Here is a 24,169-nt window from a genome sequence, read left to right as displayed (position 1 = left end):
CTGTCAATGCTGACCTGAACTTTATGTACCAATTAGTTACTGTGCGTAGTCAAAAATGAACTATTATTCAATATTGATGTTTGGAGTGACAGTTGCCTTTTTACCAACCCGGGTAGCGTCAGAGTGACAGCTGGTCGTCGACCTTGGTCAGCGTTCGCGGCACGCAGACCATTCATCTGCCGGCTGACGACGCGTCTGCGTCACTTTCCGCTGACCCATCATCTCCGCTCGGCCGCCGGGCGCCGAAGGAATCCAGCCGGCCGGCGCGGGCCCGTCGACGTCGACGTGACGTCACAATCAACGGGCGCGTGCCAACGGCGGCCCTGTCTAAACTGGGCCGGCCCGCGGGCGGCGGTGGCGGCGCGGCTCGGTTGGACCCTGTGTGAGTGCCGGGTGGGAGTCTGCCGACCCACTCCGTCTTCATCCGGTGATCGGCGGTCAGCGCCCCCGGCTGTGCCGCCCACGCCCTCGGCCGTTCCCCTCTGTGGGTCCTCGAACTCAGCGGAGCGCCTCGTTACGAACCGGCTCACCCCGAGCTTCGGTGGTGCGCTGTCTCAGGGTCCACCCTGAGCGGCCTGAGAGCAGTGGCAGGTGGTGGGACGGAGCTCGGGTGTCGGACGGAGCCGGGTGACCCCAGTGATGCCGCCTCAACTGGAGAGTGCTGAGGAACGGGGCACCGAAACGGAGGATGACCGAGACGACGGACAGGACGAAGAGGAGGAAGATGATGAAAGGGAGGACGGACCCAACCCGTACAAGGCCCAGGCCGAAGCCAAGGCCAGAGTTGTGCACCTCCGTGACAAGGCTCTGGGATTCTGGCACAGAGGTAAGCTTGTCTTACCGGCACAATTTCCGAGGCACACAAGTTGGAGGTTTTAAACATGGGCGACTGTCTAAGCAATACAAGTAAGATAAAAGTATCATATTTATCTTTTACCTCTTCCATACTCCATGCCCATTCGGTGAATCCATGAGCCTGTTAGTGTCGCAATGCAGTCTTTTTCGTAGATAACGTTACCCATAAGTGCACTATGAAAATACAGTGAGTAGTGACACTATACCTTAAATGCCTGCCTAGTCCCTATGATGACACTAGTGTCAGAGCGCCCGATTATTATATGCTGCCCTGCATTATATGCAGCTACCGGAACTGTGCCGCAATTACTATGGTTGAAGCCCCTGCCTGCCATCCGGTGCCCGAGTTGCAACCACCGTCCGAACTTGCACATCGCATCTATTGCGGGTGGCACTGCACTGCTCCGGAAGTTGCGTGTTAGGCGGTCCAGCATATCTTCAGGCGCCCTGCCACTTCAGCCGCCCTGCCGCTTATAGTGTCATCTAGGGTCAAGACATGCAAATGAAGCTGTGCTACCATAATCGTTGCCCGCTCGGTGACATCTACATCTCGGTGACATATGGCGAGTGTTTGGTGTTTGTCGTTTAAAGTTAAAAATGTCCTGGGAGCACTGAGGAACATACTCAATAAATGAATGCTGGCACGGTGCCGACAGATGCTGGCACGGCCTGCCCCGCTCCCCACTCACAATTCCTCTGGCCTGTAACACGATCACCGCCACTGGCCGCAGGCCGTTCATGTCGGTATCAAATAGCGAGCGGCGAGCGCCGGAGTGGATCAAATGTCACCGCGCTGGTCGACTCAGGAGATATGGGCCCTCTACGACTAAGACACTGAGGTGGGCTAGTCGTGACGGGAGGTTTCGGAAATAATTCGAAACGGAGGTCACTGCTCACAGCGAACAATAAAATTTCAAGGCCGTCCAAAGAATTTAGTCCAAAAAATCCACTATCAACGAAATAATATCGAAGTTGTTATCAGTTTGGCAAACAGTCAGCTTAGCATTTTTATAAGATATGGATTATCCCGCGCCCAGCTTGGGCGGGGGGGGGGGGGGTGAGCACCGTGCGGTTTTTTCGCGAATGTCTAAAAAAGAATGGTATCTAACACCTTTTCGCCAACAACTGTTGATAGATGCATGCTAGAGGCGATGACAACGCCTTAGATGTGTTCGGGTCGAAGATACGGATCGACTGATATAAAACATGACTTTTCCCAATCAGGCCATGACCTTAACCTGAGGTCAAACTTTCAAGTTGAATTTTCAAAGTCAAATTATAGGTCATTCGATGCATCTTGACGAGAGGAATATCATATTGGCAAAATAAATATGGTGCCTTTCTGGAGTCAAAAGTTATTACATTAAGAACATTTTTGTAAAAACTGCTATTTTTAGTTTTTGCCCTCTAGAGGCTAAATCGTTGGTCATAGATCAAATACCTACTGATCCTGGCTCAGAAAGAGCATTAAAAGACCTATCGAATGCGCCTTACCGCGGCTCTGTAGCTTCATTGGTTCCCGAGGTATGTGGCGGTGTTTTGAAAAATGTTGGAATGTGTAACACTTTACCTTCGATTACCGCCGGTGACCTGACCTGGCCTTTCACCTGAGCTACAAAAAAATGGCCAGTGTTTACAAAGTGTTTTTGTCTTCATTTCGGACGTTCTTTCGCATGCCGCTTACCGTGTGTCGCTTCGTGGCCCAGTAGCCGAGTTAGAAGGGGGTGTTCAAACATCCCCCTCCTCAGCAGGGCGTGGAAATCCAGGATTCCCAGCGGGGTGCGAGTTATTCGTTACATGTTAGGGAGGAGACACCGAAATTAACTTTGTACGAACATTTTGCAATATCGAATGCGTTAACCCGCGGCCCGCGCCCCACTGGGGTCTGCGTATAACACGCCCTACTGGGGGGGGCTATTCATAGCCCCCCTCCTAACTCCGAAACTACTGGGCCGATCGTCAAAATTCAAACGGCGTCTGATAGCCCCGGAAAAACTGTCCAGCGAAACCTAATTTCATTGACCTCGAGGTCACCGATGACGTCACAGGTCAGGTCAAAGTAAAAATTATTAGCATTTTGGCTTCTTCACGTTTTGGGCTCTGGCTGCCGTCTTACAAGTCAGATCAGGCTCATTTTTGGTTCACACACTCGTGAACAGATGCTCTAGATACCCTGAGGGTACCAAACTTGTACTTTGATTTTCAGATCAAGGTCAAGTCATCACAGGTCACGAAAATATTATATCATCCGTCGGTCACGTGATTCATGTTTTATGGTCCATTTAGGCCAAAAATTTCGAATTTGATGTCCTCCGTGTCATTCGAGGTCATTTGGAGTCAAATTTAGCTTAGGTCAGGTCACTTTCAGGTCAAAAAAGGTCAAATTTTGAAGTTAAAATTTTTCAACAACAAAGGTGTGTATTGGATGCAGTTTGAGCTCAGGAACACGTTGGTGCTATTTATATTGGCGTACAATGTCAGATTCGTGCTGAAAAATTGATTTGAAAAATTGATAATCGTTAATTTTTTGCAATAATGCGTATAACTTGGCCATTTTTCACGATATTTAGCTAAAACTTGCTAGAGTTAGTCATGATAATGCGTTCTATCACATATATTCCGGTTTTTCGAAAGTCAAATTTTTTTTGAAAAAATGTAAAAATATAAATTTTGAATTTTATTATATAAAATTTTCGAAATTTTCAAAATTTCGAAAATCTGCGATAGCAGTTTGATAGCGCAGTCTATTCTGAGTCCTCTCATACAAAGAAATTGGATCTAGCTTAAAAACTGAGCTCTTGGGAGCGATTGCCGTGGTTCAATGTTTTGCGTCAAAATCGGCCGAACATGACGTCACTCTGACGTCATTTCCGGCCGACCTATGGTAGGTACGAAGTTCAAATTTTGACACAAGGTGTCAAATTGATGCAGCCGAAGGTGCTGAAAGTTTGGCGTCGATACGTCAAGTGGTTTGGAAGTTATTGGAGAAAAACGGGAGGGGGGCTATAAATAGCCCCCCCCCCAGTGGGGCGCGGGTTAATAGTTAATACTTAATCGTGACGAGCAGTGGTTTTTACTTTTCCGGAAACGCTTGCCTTATGAAGGGCGAAATACCGGGTTGCGTATTTACCTACACTCCCGGCACCAGGAGTATAATACTCCCGGCACAACGTTACCTCTGCGGTGGGAAAAGCTGGCATGACATTACGGTGGATTCTGCCAATGTCATCACGTCCCTTTTCTAAGGATATTGCTGTTGGAACACCTACCAGTAGCTACGTGGGCTGTCTGAGTCACTAGTGTGTTACGCCGTCCCGTCCTCTGCGGTTTTATCGAGCGAAAGTCCGTGAGTTCTGAGTATCCAGTGCGCCGGGGAGGGGGAGGAGGGGGGGCGGTCGATTTGACGGCTGCGACGCGGCCCGACGGCCGACCGCGGGCGTCAGTGGCGGCGCCGATCGTTAGCGGGAGGTGACGAGGCCTGGCGGGCTGCCCGCCAGTCACGCGTGGCCGGCCGGCCCGGCCCGTCGGTGGACCGGTATGGTACTGTTCCCGGGAGGACAGTACCGGCCCGGCGCTCCTGTCATCGCGTCGATACCGGCAAGACTCCGCCTCCTCCACTCGGAACGAGTTCGAACAGTTCAGCATATTTATTTTCGGCTGAAGGACTTATCGGCCTCATTTGATAATGACTGATTTCAGCATTTAAATGGCGAATGATTTAAAAAAGTGGCATCATTTTCAGGCATCATGTAACCAAAGTTAAAATATATTACCGGACTAAAATAATGAAAAATCATCGTCAGTTTTAAAACGAGCCGGGAAAATAAACGCTTCCAAGAACTTCCTGACAATGTTGCCCTTTTGCAAAATGGAAAACATTCCGTTATTCTGTGGAAGAAAGACACACCAGGGCACGCGGGCCATTGGTGCAGGAAGTACATGTCGTACACATATGGGACGCGTCCACTTGGGTGCTGGGAAACGTTAACTGGGTCATCGACCGTCTGTTATTGCCTCACAATGTTGGTCCACAGGGTTATGTGCCAAAAATCGACTTACCTACACCTAACACGTCATCCTCCAATACTCTATTCGAGGGCCATGCAGTGTAGGTACTGTAGGAAGTGTCAGGCCGCCGATCGACGCTTTGTATCTCCCCATTCCCTCCCTTTCACCTAACACCCACCGGCCGCTATTGTGACGCTTATCGAGCGCCTTGTCGTTCCAGACGAGTGGGAGTCCATCATGAATATGTACACAAACGAGGCGTTTTTCGACACGCTGCTCTGCTGGGTGCGGCCCACGCGCGACTTCCTGTCGTTCCTGCACGCCGAACTGCGCCGCCTGTACGTGACCAAGATTGTCAGCGTCGGCTGCGGCTGCGGCTTCCTCGAGTGGCTCATCAAACGCGCCTGCAGCGGTCAGTGGGGGGGGGGGGGGAGGGGGGAAGGCCTCAGGCCATGCGAGCTCGCTCAGTGGTCCAGCGTCGTTGTGTTCTAACGGTTAATGACACCGTAATGAGAAAATATTCACTACGCTTCCTAGCCATATTTCGTCGGCGTCGTTACATTGTTTCCGAATTCCGTTATTGATAATGAATATGTTGCAACTTGCAAGTGATGTACATCATTACATGGATATATACGGCCGACCACACCTTCCCAGAAGGTCGCTATCGCTATACTAGATTCGCCCGGCCTCACCGTAAAACTCTGCTCCGTCGCTGTCGGCAGGTATCGAGGTGATCGGCTACGAGGTAGACCGGGCCTGGTGGCAGGGGCGCTACGGCGTGAAGCCCTTCATCGAGCATATCTACATCGACGAGGTGAAGACCCGCCACGTACCGGCCGGCTCCGTGCTGATGACGTGCTACTTCCACAGCTGGGAGTGCTGGAACCAGTACCTGGCAGAGTTTCGCGGAGACATCGTCATCGTCATTGGGCCGGATACCAACGACCACGTCACCTTCCCCGAGCCAAGACACCTGCTCAGCGACCCGCGTTTCGTGCTCGAGAGCCAGCGCGACATCGCCGGCGGCGACAAGATCGTCATCATGCGGCGGAACCCGGAGCTGTGGCCGGTGCCGCCACCCCCGCCAGAACCAGCTGCCGACGAGCCGCCGCTGCCTAGCGTCAAACCACCCGACAGCAAGGCCGAACAGGCGAAGCGATATAACGAGATGCGACGCTCGCTGGTCATGAACCGCATCTGCAACGCCAAGCAGAATCCTAAGACAGCGCCGGTGGACCCGAAGGTGCGCCAAGGCCCGGCATTGCGTAGTACCTACACCACACGCAAACCGTCGCTAGCGTTCAGCTTAGGGAGCACCAGCGTCGCGTCACGACTGAAGAATCTGGACGGCGGGGCAGCCGGCGGCATCCGTCGTTCGGCATCCTGCAGCGCACATCTCGACTCACTCGGCAAAAGCCGAGAAGATAAGTCGGTGTCAAGGCGGAAAACGACGGCACCAGCGGGGTCTGGATCCCGCGCCGGTTCTTCCGGAGCAAGTCCTCGACTGTCGGGATCGGTGACACCGGACGGCAGGGACAGGCGGAGCGCAGTCGGCCAGCGGCTCGGTGTGGCCACTGCGTTTGCCGGCCGGCCACTGCGTGAGAGCCGCTCCGTGCCTTCCCTGGCCACTCTGCAAGAGCTAGACCGCAACGAGCTGGAGACGAAAGTCAATGGGAACGCAGACTTCGGCAGCGAACGGACGACCGACACATTGGACAGTTCCGTACGACGGCGACGCCCTACAAATGAAGACGACGACCGACAGCCCACCGAGACCCCGAGACGACGAAGAAGAGAGGCTCAGGGCCCGGCCAGTACAGGCAGTGCTGAGGATGACGGAGACTCCCAGCAAATTGCAACGGAGAGGAGACGGAGGACCAGGGCAGCGGGGCAGCCAGACAGCTCCGAGCGGCAGCCGCACGCGGCGGATACTGCGGCCACTGACGGGGCTTCGAACGGACAGGGTGAGAATCAGATGGCATCCGGCCAGGAGCAGGGAGTGAAGGTGTCGCCTCCACTGGTGACCGTTACAGACCTGAGCGGCGAGAGGCGGCAAAGCCTGCGGCGACCCAGCTGGTCGCTGTTCTCACTCACCTCTCCATCGCGCTGAGCAGCGGCAACAGTGGAGAAGACGAAAGGGTCTGACCACTAACGACTACCAATGGATCCTCACGTCAAGTGCCTACAAGACGTGCCAGAGACAACTGACCCGAAAAAAGGATGTCGTGCGGCAAAGCCTTTTCTCCCGACTTCAGAGTAAAGCATTTCCCCTCAGTCATCAAAACAAGAGATGGACCGTGGTCCGTGTGTCATAACCATATTTGCTGTGCTGATCCTCGCGACAATATAACAATCAAGTTTTCTTGAAGTGAGCTTTTCACGAGAACACCGGTGACCCGCTATGCAGTGTGATACGTGTGCCAAGACGTGATACTGTTACCATGACATTTGCGCATAGACGTTAGCTACAATGTCGTATGTGCTAGGCAAATCCATAGATGTGATATATAGGCATTGCTATTTGAAAGTTGTGAGTGTGATGGAAATAAAGAAATAGCTAGAGCTCCCGTAAGTACGGCACAAACATCACCAAAAACGTGAAATAACGCCGCGGGGAGGTAGATATGCTCATTGTTCAGTGTCCTGCAACCTTTTTTAGGAAACGATGCGAAGTTCACTCTTTTCTGGGAATACGTTGACGACACACGACTGTCGACACCTTCACCTTTACCTGTCCGGTTTCAAATGTAGCGCCACCCACACGGTCTTAGAGGAGTGGCCAGCAAGGGCGTGCGATGTTGCAGAGACCCGATGGCTCACTGAATACTCACGATGAACAGATGCTGACTAGACGTCACAGCAAAAGAAAACAAACAAACAGCATTCAAGTCCGTATCCACCACGGCAAACATTTATTTAATAGTCAACAATGTCAGGAATAAACACAACAGCTCTGATTTGCCGTATACCTAGCGGATTCGTAAGGTGTGTGTGCGGTAGGCCAAAAGTGGACTTACAGTTTCCAGTATAGTTGGCACGCACGTACAGCCACAAGAAAATGAGGACACATAAACAGGTACACGACTAATGGCACAGACAGACTGCAGTGGAAATCGTAACCAGTACGGACAGTATCACTAACGCGGCTTAGCAGGTGCTGCGAGACCGAGATCCATCGAAGTGTCGCATCATTATCATAAGAATAAGAATTCAAACACCTGGCATCATACACCAACGGATCACCGTGAACATCAATATCGCTGTGGAAACGTGCATGTTTCTGAAGTACAACAGGCGCTGCGGAATACACGATTGGACACCGGTGCCTGCACGTAGGCCGGCACATCAGGTCTCGGTCTGTCCATTTCGGACTAATAATAAGACACCTGATCACAGGAGAGATCATAGTCAGCACCGGCATCGCGCCGACGCAAGTTCGAGCACGTATGTCTGTCGGTCGGCGACCAGCCATCGGCAGAGTTCGTCTTAGAAGCCCGTCGCCAGGCTGGTCTGGGAGGTAAGCGGCCGCCGGCTCTGGTCTACCTCTGCCACCGCGCGATCGCCACGGCCGGTCAGCGACGCCGGCGGCCGCATGTTGTTGAGCAGCCGAACTCGGTGCTGATCGAGCGAAGCGCTACACACCGAGTGCCGTTCGCGTCGGGCGATCTCCTTATTGGAGGTGAACAGCACCGTGTGATAGGGCACCGGCTCGTGTCGGCCTCTGGCGTCTGGCACGCGGCCCAGAACGCTGTTGTACACCACCAGGCCGTCGACGAGGAGGCCGAACTCGCGCACTCCACGACTCGGCGTCTTGGCGTAGTTCCACAGCTTCACCATGGAGACGGTCTGCGGCCGGTCGAACACGATGTAGACGCGGTTCAGGCAGTCTGGCAGCAGCGGCGCCAGCCACGAGTGGCGGCCGTCGCGGCTGTCCGTCACGCCGTCCACCAGCTTGTCGGGCGTGCGCACGTCGTGGCTGATGCCGTCTAGTACGTTGACGCTGTCCGGGTGAGCAGCCACGTGTTGCGCCGTCAGCGGCAGCGGCCGGCCGGACCCGTCGAACAGCTGCAGACCAGTCAGACCGATGTAGTAGGGATCGCCCCAGCTAGAGATGAGCTGCAGCTGGAACACGAAGCCACGTGGCATCTCTGGGGCCTCGTATTCGTCGTAGCTGACGGCATCGGCTAGTGTGAGCCGCGGGGCCGCCGCCGGCGGTGGCGACTGCTGCGGAGGCGAGGCTGGCGGCGGTGAGCTGGAGCCCGACCAGTCCAGCAGCTGGCCGCAGTTGAAGTGTAGGTGGCCGGGACCTGGCCGTAACAGGAAGCCCTCTGACGGGCCCACCCGGCGACCGTCCAGCTCGAGCAGACAAGTGCGCACACCGCGGTCGGCCTCTTCCGGGCAGCTGTTGTAGTTCCAGACCCGCACACCGGATAGCCAGGTGGCAGCCACTAGCCGAATAGTGATGCTCACTGGCTGGCCGGTCGACCACGGCACCAGCCACATGTGGCGTCGGTTACACGTCAGGAACTCGCCATCCACCAGACAGGCCAGCTCACCGCCAGCCGCCGAAGAGCTCAGCTGATCGGCGTTCAGCTGTACCGGCTCGCCACTTTCGCTGAGGATCTGCAGACCGGTCAGTCCCAGGCAGTTGGCGCCCCAGGATGAGGTCAGTACCAACCGAACCTCACGGGCGCGCAGCGCGCTGCCGGCCGCCGTCGGTGGACGCTCCCGCAGCTGTGAGGTGAAGGGACGCTCTAGTGAGTCGTCAGCATCTGCCGTGCGCGGCCTGTCACTTAGGTAACGTGCCGCTTCGTCGTCGGCCTCTGTCGGGTCGGCTGCGAACGAGGCGTCGTGAAGCGAAACACGCTCCAGCACGGCGTCGTCGGTGGTGAAGAGGATCGTGTCACCGAAGGCCTCAGTGCCACCCTGGATGTCACCGCAGGCGCGCGCCACCTCAACGCAGAACGGCGGCCGCCGGTCCAGGTGCACCTCGACATGGCGCGCGCCGCGGAACGAGTGACAGCGTGACTTATTGTAGTTCCAGATGCGCAGCATAGCGAGCCGGTGTCGGCGACCTAGATCAAGCCGCACCAAGTGGTCGCCGCCAGGAGTGAACGGCGCCAGCCAAAGGTGCATGTCGTCCTGAGTGCGGTTCACGCCATCGATCAAGTTAGTGACCACGCGCGGGTCGCGCCGGTACTCGGGTAGGACGTTGATGTCGGCCGGTTCCGCCGTGATGGAAGCCACCTTGATCGGCAGGCCGTCGGCACCGAACACCTCGATGCCATTGAGCCCCACATAGTGGATGTCACCCCAGGTTGACTTGATGTTGAGCGTCAGCAGTCGACAATCCGGAAGTTCCGGGATGTCGCAATCACAGAGCACCAGCTGGTCCATGTTCAGGTCAGTGTCCGGAGTAGGACTGAACATGGTTGGCGTCGGCGTGGCCTCTCGCGAGGTGTCTCCGTCAGTCCACGGTGGAATGTCATCCATGACACTGTTGACCAGTCGTCCACGTTGCTGATGGTTAAACGCCTCCAGCTGACTCCAACTTTCCTCCAGAGAGCTCTCTAGAAGGCGTGGCGTCGAGCCACCGGATGTGTCGGTGCCCGACGGGCTGGGAGCGGTCGTCTGGGACAGCAGCTCCGCTGAGCCTGGGGTGCACGCGCGCCGACCGAACCGGGCCGAGCCGCGGCGAGGCGCCCGGTCGCCGGTAAAGCCGGTACCCAAAGTCTCCAGGTCCTGGACAGCCATAGGTTCACTATGTCGCACACCGCCTCGCTCTGGTGCTGACGGCTTCGACCAGGAGCCGAACCAGCACGGCATCGGGGCGGCGTTGGTCTTTGGCAAGGACGCGTCAGCCTTGGAGAAATGGTGCGTTGACGCACTATCATTCTCGTCCTCCTTCTTTTCTTCTTCGCTGGACAGCTCGAGCAGACTGTTATCACCACCAGGTAACCACATGGTGGATTTCTCCCTGGCCGACTGTGCTCTGCGTTCCGTCTCAGGTCCAAAAGGAGGCAACTTGATGACTGTCAGCTGAGTGTTTCCCTTAGGAAGCTCACCTTTATAAACGACTCTTCCGTCCAGTCGCACTTGGAAAAGTCGCACTCCAGTGCCATGCTCACGGCTCGTACTGCCGTAGTTGCGAATCTTCACCGCGCTGAGCTTACCGTCGCTGGGGTAGAGCAGGAGTTTCAGAGACACCGGTGATGCGTTGAAGGGGCATGTCCAGCCGGTGAACGCAGCACCATGCTCACCGGCACCGGTGAACAGCTTGGACACGGTGCGGGTGCTGGCCAGATCGTGGACACCGGTGACCGACAGCAGGTCCCGGTGTGCGGCCACCTGCACCTTGCGGCCGTGTCCGTCTACAAACTGCAGCTCGGAAAGGCCGACACGCTCCTCGCCACCCCAGGTCGAGTGCAGCTCCAGCTCCAGCCGTACGGTAGCGGTGGTTCGCGCCGAGGCACGCCGCCTGCCAGCTACGCCCAGCTTACGGGTGCGCGGCGCTGCGATGGCATCTCCAGTGACGGCCAGCTTCTCACGGGCCTTGCCCTCCTTCAGCAAGTTCTGTGAGTGGACGAGATGCTCGGAGGAGCGCTCCTTCACTGGATGACGAAAATGAACTTTCCCACCCTGAACTAACGGGCTCCCAGCACTCGGAGCAAGATTAGAGTCGCTGCCATTAACGGGACCGTTAAAACGGTTCCCCGATAGGTAGGCATTGTATTTGCCTGCTTCGAAGACCGGGAGTCCAGACACCAACAGTTCAGGCCTAGGGTCCACCTTATCTGCCTTCGTTTGAATACTGAAGGCTGCGAAGTTCTTCGGTGGCTCGCACATTGACAAAGACACAGGTTGTACTTCCATGTCGGGTGATATTGCTTCAGAAGATATCGAACTGAAGCCGTTTGGCTTCTTTTCGGTAGAACTAGTGACACTATTGCACTTATTGCTTTCACTTACGACGTGGGAGGCAGGTGTCTTAGGCGTGCTTGTGCGATTGCTAGGAGTGTACGTAATCATTTCATCATATTCATCCAGCTGAAGCGTTTCGCACGTCTTCCTGCACTCAGCCGATCTCTCTCGGCTGGTGAGGGACGTGCCGTCGGCCGTCTCATACTCGTCACTCTCGGAGCCACTGGTGGTTTCCTCTGTCGACGTCCCGCCAGTTTCGGACGTGTATTCCTCGTACTCACTCGAAAAGGTGTCGTCCATCTCTCAGTGAATTGCACATGTGCTGCAAGGCATAAAAGTCATTTAGCAGTATGTGGATACCGAAAATGTAATGCCCGCTATTCTATTGGTCAGGTCATCAGGTTACGTGAGGGAAACAACTTAGAATCCTCGTCATAGCTACACCGACTGAACGATCACCTTGAAAATTTCAACGATTGATTAGAGTAACAAACAGTATATAGGTACAAAACGTATACGGTAGAATCCGCTTAATAAATCCACCTTGGCGGGCTTGGTGACACGGTGTTTTGGATTTATAAAAGAGGCAGCTTTATTAACCGGAGTCCGTTATGCTTCTATGAGTGGAGAAAATCCGTGAGCAGCTAATTGTGGCGGCTATAAGCGCTATTATAAGCGCTATAAGCGGGATTATCGGGATATCCGAGGATTTATTAAGCAAATTCTTCTGTATCTCGAAATTTTGATAACGGTGACCTAAGGTAAGGTCAATATTGCGACCTCTCCATTAGGTAGGTACCTACCTATAAGTCAACGGGAGAAATTTGAAAGGCGCCTGTTTTGGACGAACGTCATTCCAAACACTCTCAAACATCGGATTACAGGTAAACTTGACAAACTGAACCGAAAAATGGCATCAGCGACCTCTTCTTATGTCCCTACTCCCTGAGGTCATATCAGGTCATGAAAGGTCCCAGCAGTTTTTTGACAATAACTTTTGATAGAGACATGCTAGAGCAATGAAATTATCTCGGATGTGCTCCGCTCGATCATACGGATAAACTGAACTGGTATGCAACATGACCTTTTCCGGTCAGGTCGTCCTTGCCCTGAGGTCAAACTTTCCAAAAGACCTCTCAGGGTCAAATTATACTTCATTCGACGCGTCTCGGCGAGAGAAACGCGATGCTGGCAAAATAAATGTCGACACTTTCTTGAGTAAAAAGTTATTGCAGAAAAACCTTTTTATAAAAAATGGACATTTCTAGAGTTTTTGCCCTCTGGAAACTAAATTGTTGACCAGAGGCCAGTTTTACCATCAGATAAACAGCCGCCTACCCAAGCGCCTACCGGAATTTTCTGACTAAAGATCGCTTCACATACGGAGCGTAAGCACGATGGGCACTTAGCGGATAGGGCTAAACCGTTTACGTTCTGTATGTGAAGCGATCTTCAGTAAAAAAAAAAAAAATCCAGCAGCCGGCTACTTTTCTGCTGGTAAAACTGGCCTCAGATGTCCCACAGTGTATATAAATATATCCATTGTCCAATCTGAGGACAAGCTGGCGAAAGAGCGTTGAAAGAGGCGAACTATCGAATGCGCTTTTCCGCGGCGCTGTATATTGATATAGCTCTATTGGTTCCCGAGTTGTAACTTGTGTGCCGGGTTTTGGAAAATTGCTGAAAAATGCAAAATCTGACCTTTGATGATCTCTGGCGACATGACCTTTGACTTGACCTAAAAAATAACTTAAGTGTTTCCTCAATATGTTTGACGTTTCGAATGCCGCTTACGGCGTACGTCGCTACGGCATGGCCCATGAGCCGAGTTCGGAGTTAGGCGGGGATGTTTAGACACCCCCCCCCCCCCACCCCTGGCCCGGCGCTGTCCATTTGTCAATTTGAATAATAGTTTCGGAAGAGGAAAAATGACATCTGATGACCTAAGGTGACCTGACCTTAAACTTGACACAAAAATTATCGTGATTTTTTACGCTTTTCAGCCACGTGATAACGCATGACTGGCTGGCTGCATACCTAGGGCCTAGCTATATTGACCTAGGGTCAGGAGCAGAATTACAGAATTAGAAGGGCTAACTTCCCGAGTAAAGCGGGAAATATAGAGGTCCCGGCGGGACTTGACCTGACAACGGTCAATGTTTTTTTAGAGAGCATGTTGACCCGGTCGAACTCACCTCGATTCCCGTCAGACACGATCAGAAGGAGCCCGCGCCCCGGCGAACCGACCCAACTTCGGTGGCTTCGGTGTCCCAAGCTCACAGCCTCACAGCGACTGTTCCATTTGTTTACCTTTGTTGCTATGCCAACCGGGCACCACTCGTGATCTTTCATTGACCCGAATGGTGCCCGAATGGCTTATTGCTAGGCGCCTGTTTAAAAGAAAAAGACAAAATTTACTTAAAATATGACGTTTATTACTATCTTAAGTTAAGAAGGAAGCTAGTTTACGGACTAAAGAAAATTTTATTATTGACTTTGTTATTACATGTCATTTTACGTAATTTGATTAATTTTTCTTCGGAAATTTAAGTTTTCTAGCAAACATGTTTTTATTGATGTCATATAGTTTTTGCAAATCACGAGATAGCTTTCTGGGACATTACTGACGCTCCTGTTACATAAAGTGATTGTAAACAACGCGTACCTATAGCATGCCTATAGTGATAGCAGTTGTATAATGCATACCTACTTTCCAAATGCTTACAATCTTTGCTATTAGATCTTTTGCGATATGTATTGGCAGTGGTTTCCGCATGCGATAGGATGATCGATAAACGATAAACGATAATTATCGCTGTTTCGTAAATAGGTTATTGTTATCGTTTATCTCAACATCCACTTATCGCAAGTTACAAAAATTATGAACGATAAACGATTAAATGTGAAACGGGATGATGGAACAATTGGAAGATGATCGTCGCTGTCAAAAAAAAACAATTATCGTTATCATTTTATCGTTATATCGCTATCGCTGTTAATTTTTTGAAAAAAGTAGAATTTATCGTTTATCGTTATCGCAAACCTGTTATCATTTTATCGTTATCGCAGGTCCGAAAATTAGATATCGCAGAAAGCGCTGTGTATTGGTATACCTTCCAGAAAGAATTCCATCACATTGCAATTGCATGTCAAAAAATGAAACGCTGAATGCATGCACCCGACACCCCTAGATTTTGACTGTCAAGATAAGCTCATGGCCATGTAACATTGTTCGAAAAGATTAAAACAGGCACACAAGTCTTGTGCACAAGTATGAACATGTTACTCTTCACTTTTGTATTTATAATGTAGCACCTTTTGATGACCATGGTCACTTAACTTGGTCATTACTCGCATTGGTAGAGGGCCTGGGATGGGTTAAGTGAAAACTTGGCAACTCATTGTCCAACCAGTTGCCAGCTTGAGGCTTGAGCTGGCTGAACATCAATATGGGGGCATGGCTCCATGGGTCAACAGTGTGGAGCTCTGGCTGCAAACTAGCTGCCACTGATTTACAAGATGCATGCCTTTTTCACTAGGTCATACAGATGACTGCTAACTGGCTTTTTCATAGACACAAATGATCATCTTGACTAGGATTCTGTAAAACATGCACAATTTTTATCTCAGTGCTGTACCAAATGCAGACCAAGACACCACCATTTGAATTTCTTGTCTGAGATCCCATAATTTATCATCCAGTGAACTCCATTCACCCAAGGGATTGGTGCTTCTCTACATGCAATGGGTTTACACTTTCCATTCCTTGATAAGTATTATGATACAAAATATTACAGCTGACAAGTTACAAGAATGGAATCTACTCCTGCAAGTCATAGACTTCATAGTGGTTACAACCACCAGGTCGCCAGAAGCTGGCAAGAAATTGGAGCAACCCTCCAAGCAAATAATTTAATGTATCCACTCTTCATAGTGTAAGTCAAGTAGATGAACCTTTCATATATGATGCAAAAGAGCATTTCAATACATTTCAAAGCATAAATCTGGAATAAGGGTTATAATACCTATACTGTGTAATGTTGCAGGGCATCTAACCAGTGTATGCCCCAGCAACATTTTGGGGCTCACATCTACCCCGTTCTTAGGTGTCAGGGGACTAAGGGGTGGGACTGCACAAATTTTTTTGTTAATGTGGCATATCAGTAAGAAATAGCACCCAATTAGGTCTGTCTCTATCTCTAGGTTGTATCAATTTCTAGCCTTCTTGGCTCATTCTTTTTAGCTCATATTATTGAATACTGATGCTTAAATTATGTTATTCTGCATTGACATCCATTATATTATTTTGCACATGTTGTTATTGACTTACTGAGGAGAGTGAGCAGTGGTAGAGATGTATTACAGACTGTAATTTCCCCATGATTTGCCTCTGAGGTCTCTGGACTCTGTTTCCTCAGTGATGACCCAGATGCCGTGCAGCCTGTGGCCAGCATGCCAGGAGTGTCACGATACGGCGTCAACCAGCTGGAGCAGGTGCTCCCTCCTCTTGTTCAGGATGGCCTGACCTCAGTCCTGCTGTTTGGGGTGCCTGAAGGACAGAAGGTAAATATCAGGGTGGTGGGCAATCAAATCTTTGAGTCATGTTGTTCCACTGGTAGGTAGTCCAGTGCTAGTATGTTCTAAACAGTGCTGATACACGCTCATAGACTCCGAGCTGTGAGCCGGCAACTTTGTCACACCCGTCCTTTCGCCGGTAAATGCCTGCGTTAACGATTGACCAATGAATAAGTGTCAAACCTCTACGTAATCCATGAGCGTTGGCCTATCAGGAACCGCGAAAATCACCACTGTTCTGATACTATCTGCACTGTGTGTCGCCATTCTGTGAGCGTGATACCGATTGTTACAGGACGAGCGAGGTTCTGGAGCCGATGTGCCGGATAACGCCGTTATAAAAGCCATCAGAACGATCAAGAGCTGCTGCCCGTCCCTTCTGATCGCTTGTGATGTGAGTAAAACTGCCCATGTTGTCTGGGTAAATATTGCTCCTTACGTGGATTGAAAGTGAAGCTGGGGTAGTTATATTTTCGAAGTTGGCTCGAACCTTTATTATCAGCCTTTGCCTCACGCATATAACTGTTCACGAATCCTTTGGCTTCTCAGTTCTCATGCACACATACATGCTACGTAAGTCAGTGTGTTGCACAGTGCACGCATTCGTGAAACCGTTACGAAGTCGACACGTCATACGGCCACTGATGACTGCGCCCTCCGTTCACACAGGTGTGTCTGTGTCCGTACACCTCGCACGGCCACTGTGGCATTCTGCATGAGGACGGCACCATTAATAACCCGCCCAGCATCGCTCGGCTCGCAGAGGTGGCGCTGGCGTACGCACAGGCTGGTGAGTAGTGCCGAAGGAACGGAAACGGACGGAAAACGGCTCGATGGACAAGGTCAGAGTTATGTTGGTTTTATGTTTCGAATGCTTTTTTATTATTCATTTGCTTTTTATTGGCGTTGAATGGCTATTTAGAAAGTCTGTAATGTGTATGATACGATTACATCGGTGTGTTTTTAGGTAGTTACTCGCACCGCGCAGTGCGCCCATATTTCCTTTGCTTTTGCCGCACGTTTTTCGCCCTACAGCTGTCGTCATAGCAGCTGTGCCCCGTTTTCCGACAGGTGCCGATGTGGTGGCTCCATCCGACATGATGGATGGTCGTGTGGCGGCCATCAAATCCCGGCTGGCCGGCGCCGGCCTCGACGGTCGCTGCGCCGTCCTCTCGTACGCCGTCAAGCTCGCCAGCAGCTTCTACGGCCCGTTCCGGGACGCGGCCAAGTCTGCTCCGGCGTTCGGCGACCGCCGCTGCTACCAGCTGCCGCCGGGCGGCCGGGGCCTGGCAGCGCGGGCGGCCGCGCGCGATGTGGCTGAGGGTGCCGACATGCTCATGGTGAAGCCGGGCATGCCGTACCTGGACATTGTGCGCCAGACCAAGGACCAATTCCCGCAGTACCCGCTCTTCATATACCAGGTATGTGTGTGAGCTGAGACGTAGCATTGGGCCGTCATGGCCGTTGGACAGATTTCTGGTTATTGCTGTCGTTCGTCTTCTCGGATTTTCTCCAGCCGATCGTAGCCCAGGGTTCTTGATGCCACATATAGCTCTGGCCAGGGCCGGTGTTGGGTCGCTGCAACTGTTGGTGGCACGTCGTGGCTGCTTTCGGTTTGCTGACCGATATAAACTCGTCGTGGACGCTGTTTACTTGCGGTGGCATGCTGACTTGCCTCGTCTGACGCGATCTCCGGTCGTCAGGTGTCCGGAGAGTACGCAATGCTGTATCACGCCGCCGCCCAGGGCGCCTTCAGTCTGAAGCCGGTCGTGCTGGAGGCTCTGACGGCCATGCGTCGTGCAGGTCAGTCCGCCGAGCTATCTTGGTTTTACACTAGCACGTGTCATTACCCAAGAAAACAATCAATTTTGTATATGGTGTGTACTGTTTGTCCTGAACTATTTGTAGTTTATATCGTACAAAAATTGCAAGTGATTTCACAAAAGTGATCGTATATACAAGAATAATAGTGCGTAACCTTTGTTTCGTGATAGTTCACCTAACTAATTTTTTTGTCAGAATCTCATATGAGCAAGTCGTATGACAAGGCATTTGCATCTGTTTCTATCAATCAGGAAATGTATTTGCCATCTGTTTCTGTAGCAAACTCATCGTTGACTCCTTCAATGGAGATGCTAATTGTTCGGAGTCATAAATTTATCGTCATCAGGTTCACGTCCTGCTAACTATTTCGCTTACAACTAATTTCCTACTGATTCACTTTTGCACACCATCACCCGTGCAGTTTGAATGAGTCCGTAACATAATTTCTCAGCTTTGTGTGTTATTGCCTCCATTATTTAGCATCGAAAGACAAGGACATCCACACGCTACACTGATTGGAATCCCAAGGTCGTGCGTGGCTGAAAGCTGAGTTAGTGAGTTCAAAGTATAGATGTTGGATCGGTTCTTTGTATTAATAGTTCAATTGTAATCTTGCACTCAGCCTTGAGTGCAATATGATTGCAGTGATTGCAAGCGATATCAAAAGCAACAGAAAATATCTAGTGGTTTGTTATGCTATATTATTTTTAATGATGTTCTTTATGACAGTTGCTCTTTTTACTTCGATACTAACCTAACAAAGATGTAAATGGAAATATTACGGCAGTCGACGTCATTTTATAAGTTATTTGGTATAATCTTTTCTTCGCTGGTGATTTCAAGTTCTAGGATTATATAGGCCTATGGCTATGTAGCCACTGGATCGTAAATCGCTTGTTGTTGATATGCTGCGTTTATTTCCAACGTGCGTCTCGTCTGAGCCCCACGTTGTGTTGCTTTGACTCTACTCTGTTTTGGCTGTCCTCTCACGCCTCCGTCGCTCTATGGCAGGTGCCGACGTCATCATATCGTACTACACGCCACTGGTACTGGGCTGGCTGAAGGGCCGAGAGTAGTCCAGTTCGGATGAGGGGCCCAGACTAGTCTGAATTGCCGCTTCAATCCCAGGATGGATGAGATGCCGAATTATCAAGCGAGGAGCAGCCCGGCCTGACTGAATTACGGGGACTAGCCTCGACCGTCTGAAGGGCCGCGACTATCCTGGGTTAGCTTAGAGAGTCGCCTTTGCAGAGGTTCTCCAGTATCCACTGCTGCAGTGTCATGCGTTCAGCAGTGTCAGTACTCTGGTGAAGGCTGTCAGGGTACCTTCCATGTTACAGTAGCGGTACTTTGCTGTGTAATTCTGGTGAAAGGGAACACCGTTGAGTGCTGGAGCTAAAACGTAAGAACGCTTCAGGTACCATTCGATCTGTAACAACATCTGTCGAAGTGGTGCTTTTGGCTGTTGGTGGTATTCTGCGGAAATCGCTCTAATTCCAGTGGTATTCTGCAGCGGTTGCTGAATTAGAATTTTTGTATCACTTTTATCACTAAGGGCTTTGTAGAGTGAATGTGACGAGTGAGACAATGCTAATGAACAAATTTTGTATAAGATAACGGTTGTTATTTGGATGTGTTCATAAGTGAAATTGTTGCAATAATGTCTAAGGCGACAATACGTGCCTTATCATACAGCCGGTTTTTATGTAGCTGAAATATGTTGTACATGGCATGAGCTTTTATACCAAATATTTATGAATCTATTTACAACGATCATCGCAAATATTGCTGAAGCTCTTTTTTTGTTGAGTTATTTGTTATTTTCCTCTTCGATATTTTAGGTCCGATTAGCGTTGCGATCTACTATAGGCGCCCTGAAACCCAAATACTGAGGGAAGGCGATTTTTCTAGCAATGATTTTCTTCGCTTTTCATATTTAGATGCCAGTCGCTGTTCTGTTGATCATCAGTTTAATAAACGATGGATCTGCTACCCCATGTACAGACTTTGTACAGTTGTTTCTGTGGGCGATGGGTAGCCGGCTACGCCATAGTAGTTATGTGTGTACACACAAGCTCTTACCAAAACCAGAACGTGATAAGCCTGTTACGGTCATGCGACGTTGTACAACACTAGCCCCGCCTGGCGAGGGCACTTGCGGTGTGAACTCGCGTAATATTGAACTCGCGTGCCCACTGCCCGCACGTCTGCCCGAGTCGTGTGTGCGGCGCCTGACGCCAGGGAGGTTGGGAGGGGTGCGTGGGACTGGGGTGCGGCTCGCTCCGTGGGGACGTGCCTACGGTCGGTCAGTCGAGGTAAGTCACCGGTCCGACGCACGGCGCCGCGAGGGTAGGTGGTGCAGACAGTATGGTGGTTACGGATTGAATCGGCCTCGACGGTATAATTGAAAATGGAGCTCTTCAGGAGTTTGGCTTAGGAGGCTAGTATTTCAATTTAGGCACACAACACACATTTCGGATTGAGCATCAGACTATTTTACGCACACATGAAACTCGTTTCTGTTACGTTCTTCTCAGTATGTGAATCAAAACTAAATTTATTCAATTGCAGCTTGGTTCCGCATTCTATCCAATATCTTTAAAGACGTCGCCTCGGTCCGAAGCTTCAGCATCGGCCAATAGATGGCACTAGGGAATGCGCCTGATTGATGCTGTTCCGCATTACACAATATTTTCTTTAGTTGCCGGTAGATGGCACTAACGACAGCGCCTGGCATGCTGTGCCGCAAGGCAGGCCTTGCGGCCGGGGTGACGCGGCGTCCGTGAGACGTTACTAATCTCGAGCCTCTCTTGTGCCTGGGGTAGGTATAGAGGGCAGGCCTTTTTCATGGTTTGAAATGTGTGTGCGTTTTTGTGAAATGTGACAAATGTGAAAAATGTGTGCGTAAAATAGTCTGATGCTCAATCCGAAAGCACCTTGTGAGTTTTGTGTTTCGTGTGGACTGTGGTTTCAATTTCCAAATTCATTTCGTGCGACGTGCTGCAAACTTTGCCGCGGCCTCGGACCTAAGTAGGTAATAGCCGATCGGGTGAGTCGCGATGTCCCGAGTCCGATGGTGAGTCCGATGGTGGGTATTAGCCGGTTGAGGATGTTTGTTGAATGCCCGTTCAAGCTAAAGTCTGTAATGTCCGTTGTCCCTTTCTCATTTTATGCAATCAGCATTGCATTAGTTTGACCGCCCAGGCATAGAGATCTTATATACATACACATGTATATAAGATCTCTATGCGCCCAGGGCCTTTAAATGATTTGCTCTTCTAGGCCTAGCAAGGAAACGAACGAATTAATAATCAAACACATAACAGCAACATATAATCTCAGTCTCATTTTCAGGGCGTCTTCAATATTTGTTCGTGCAAGGACAACTGGCAGTCGAGAAAACTACGTATGATAAATCGTCTGCCAGATGATGCTCATTTGGACCGAGCGTTATGAACGAATGGCTAGAGCCTCTGGATGTTCGGTGGTTTTGATACCACTTTGGGCGGCTACTCTTGCCGCCAGCGTGTCGGCCTCGACTGCTGCTCCTGGCTCCACTGAGCTGTCAGGGGACGATGCCGGGGAGCTTATATCGACCTCCGTTCTGAATTTAAGCGCGGAAAATACAACGGGTCTGGAAACTTTATCAGCCACTTTGACCGGCGCCACCGCTACGGAGCTAAGTTTGCACCTAAAGCACAACGATACCGTTTCAACGGCCGAAAATATAAATCAGGGAGCGCTTCTGGCTTCTCTGTTGGTGCCGGTTATCAAGCAGAGCCGTGAATGTCATATTCACATCGTTTACGACAGCCACTACAGCAGCCAGCTGGGAAACATTGCTGCCGAGATTCATATTCACTCGGATGCGGCCAGTCTACAGGTAGGTATGCTGAACCTCCAAAGGATAAGGTTGATATTTAATGATGCACAACGTTTCTACCTACTTTTACTTTTACCTAGATCAACACCCATTCGATGACTCGATAGCTAATTACAAATCACCTAGGCCGTCACATTAATTTATTTAAGTGTATAGTTCGGAGGTTCTGTTTTGAGACTAAATCTCTCACAGATATCTCTGTGGAACGCGTCAGCGGTGAGCACAGCGCGGACCTCGGCTGCCGGCCACTGTCGGCTGTATCTCCTGCTGCTGGGGTCTCCTACCTCTCTACTGCTGACCGACAGCCCTGCCGTGCTGCCTGTGGGTGACCTCTGGGACCAGGCCGGTCGCTATCTGCTGGTAACGGGCGCTGACAACCCGGGGGCAGCGTCCGCCGCCGGAGGACCGCGTGGTATACTGCAGAACGCCGCCTTCTTTCACGTACTGCGGGAGCGACCGGCGCTGGGCGGCGGCCGACTGTCTCTGTTTTCCAGGTATGACGGCAGGACCCGCGTGCTCGGATGGGTGTCCCCCAGCCGTCCTATGCCCCCGCTGAAGCCGCCGCCTGCCGACTTCGGCGGTCGGCCGTTGAAGTTTGTCAGCTTCGAGCACGAGCCGACGACGTTATATCTGGACGGAACGCCGACCGGCCGGCTGGCCGGCGTCGATCCATATGTTGCACAGTTTGCCGCGCGGCTCTACAACTTCACTCTGCTGTTCTCTGAGCCTTCCGACGGCCTGCGCTGGGGTGACAACGGCTTCGGCTACTGGACTGGCCTGGTGGGGGACATGGTGCAGCGGCGCGCCCACTTCGGCATGGCCAACCTCTTTATCACACAGCCGCGCTCTCAGATCATCGACTTCAGCCGGCCGTACGACTTTGAGCAGGCGTGTTTCGTGGTGTGGCAGCCGCCGCCACTGCCGCGCTGGCTGGCGCTGCTGCGGCCATTCTCGGCCAGCGGCTGGGCAGCGGCCGGCGCCCTGCTGGCCGTCAGTGCGCTAACCGTGCTGGTGCTGGGCCGCGCCGCCGCGCCGCGCGAGAGCCCGCTGTTCAGCCAGCCGGGGTTCGTGGCGCTCTACAGCCTGGGCGGCCTGGTGGGTGTGTCGCACGCCTCCCTGCCGCGTGCCGCCTCTGGGCAGATCTTCATGGGCACCTGGCGTTTCTGCGCGCTCACACTGGCCGTCGTCTACAGCAGCAAGCTGATCGCTAACCTGACGGTGCCGCTGGCTCCGGCGCCGCTCGACACCAAGCAGGAGCTGGCTCTGAGCGGCGTCACCGTCTCCGGCTACGGCAGCATGTTTGGAGAACTACTCAACGCCTCGACCAACTACTGGGACCGCCGGCTGGCACTGAATTACGAACCCACGTACGACATCCGCGCGACTTTGCGGCGCGCTTACGACCACAAGGGTACCTATATTGTCAACAGCATGTCTCTAGCGTACCTGATCCGCAAATACTACACGACGGCCAGCGGTGAGCCGCTGCTGCGCATCATGCGCCAGTGTTTCGGCAGCTTCATGGTGGGCATAGCGCTGCCGCGCCGCTCGTTTCTCACTCCTCTACTGAACGTGGCGGTGAGTCGTCTAACCGAGGCCGGTCTGATGCAGCACTGGTCTCGCAGCGCGCTGCGAGCAGTCGGCAGGCAGTTGGCCGTCGGGGAAAAGTCACCCGATCAGCCGGCCAGAGATGCTGAGGGGCGCCTCAGCCGACTCGGGCTGGAGGCGCTCCAGGGCCCGTTCCTGCTCCTGATGATGGGCTGGGCCGCCGCGCTGCTGTCGCTGGTCACAGAGATCGCCGTGAAACGCTGTCGGCGCCGCGTTTCCCGGACCGGATAGACGATGACGGTTCAATCAGTCGATTTAAGATATGCTTTATCATGGCCTAGATATATTTAATCACAGTCATAAGTATTTCCGATTTTTGAAAAGTTCGGACAGCTCCACCTTAGAAAGTGTAATCCGAACCCTTTGACATCTCTTACCATAGCGCTGGATGCTTTTTGAACTAGCTCAAAACGTAAACAAGATCATTGCTTGATCCTTCTACGATAAAACGCACATTACAAACGCACCGTCATTTGTTCGGAAATGTACAGT

At 51.7% G+C, this 24,169-nt stretch overlaps 4 protein-coding genes across 6 annotated transcripts; 3 read left to right on the top strand and 1 right to left on the bottom strand.

Moving 5' to 3' along the window:
• The first annotated feature begins 302 nt into the window (after nucleotides 1–302).
• On the top strand, nucleotides 303–7,462 carry LOC122394186 (translation initiation factor IF-2-like). The gene is made up of 3 exons (XM_043390881.1): nucleotides 303–826; nucleotides 5,084–5,275; nucleotides 5,589–7,462. Exons 1-3 carry the CDS (start codon nucleotides 640–642, stop codon nucleotides 6,974–6,976), a joined length of 1,767 nt encoding a protein of 588 aa, XP_043246816.1. The 5' UTR covers nucleotides 303–639; the 3' UTR covers nucleotides 6,977–7,462.
• Nucleotides 7,463–7,748: 286 nt separating this feature from the next.
• LOC122394183 (katanin-interacting protein-like) lies at nucleotides 7,749–14,107 on the bottom strand. The gene is made up of 2 exons (XM_043390877.1): nucleotides 13,983–14,107; nucleotides 7,749–12,109 (listed from the first exon to the last, which is right to left on the bottom strand). Exon 2 carries the CDS (start codon nucleotides 12,085–12,087, stop codon nucleotides 8,353–8,355), a length of 3,735 nt encoding a protein of 1,244 aa, XP_043246812.1. The 5' UTR covers nucleotides 12,088–12,109; nucleotides 13,983–14,107; the 3' UTR covers nucleotides 7,749–8,352.
• Nucleotides 14,108–14,459: 352 nt separating this feature from the next.
• Nucleotides 14,460–20,196, top strand: LOC122394184 (delta-aminolevulinic acid dehydratase-like). 3 transcript variants are annotated; one of them, XM_043390878.1, is made up of 8 exons: nucleotides 14,460–14,480; nucleotides 15,585–15,722; nucleotides 16,206–16,350; nucleotides 16,658–16,756; nucleotides 17,032–17,152; nucleotides 17,434–17,783; nucleotides 18,066–18,165; nucleotides 19,198–20,196. In XM_043390878.1, exons 2-8 carry the CDS (start codon nucleotides 15,601–15,603, stop codon nucleotides 19,260–19,262), a joined length of 1,002 nt encoding a protein of 333 aa, XP_043246813.1. In that variant the 5' UTR covers nucleotides 14,460–14,480; nucleotides 15,585–15,600; the 3' UTR covers nucleotides 19,263–20,196. The 3 variants fall into 3 exon arrangements, with proteins under 3 accessions (XP_043246813.1, XP_043246815.1, XP_043246814.1); XM_043390880.1 differs by lacking the exon at nucleotides 14,460–14,480 and adding an exon at nucleotides 14,496–14,541; XM_043390879.1 differs by lacking the exon at nucleotides 14,460–14,480 and having other exon boundaries at nucleotides 15,099–15,722.
• A 1,049-nt stretch (nucleotides 20,197–21,245) lies between these two features.
• On the top strand, nucleotides 21,246–23,908 carry LOC122394180 (glutamate receptor-like). The gene is made up of 2 exons (XM_043390874.1): nucleotides 21,246–21,262; nucleotides 22,375–23,908. The coding sequence occupies exons 1-2, from the start codon at nucleotides 21,246–21,248 to the stop codon at nucleotides 23,906–23,908; spliced, it is 1,551 nt and encodes a 516-aa protein (XP_043246809.1).
• The last annotated feature ends 261 nt before the right edge of the window (nucleotides 23,909–24,169 follow it).

Source organism: Amphibalanus amphitrite, unplaced genomic scaffold (genome assembly GCF_019059575.1).
Source record: "Amphibalanus amphitrite isolate SeventyFive unplaced genomic scaffold, NRLGWU_Aamphi_draft 000578F_arrow, whole genome shotgun sequence".
NCBI lineage: Eukaryota > Metazoa > Arthropoda > Thecostraca > Balanomorpha > Balanidae > Amphibalanus > Amphibalanus amphitrite.
Note: the sequence above shows the minus strand (reverse complement) of the source record. Positions and strands in the feature narration are given on the sequence as shown.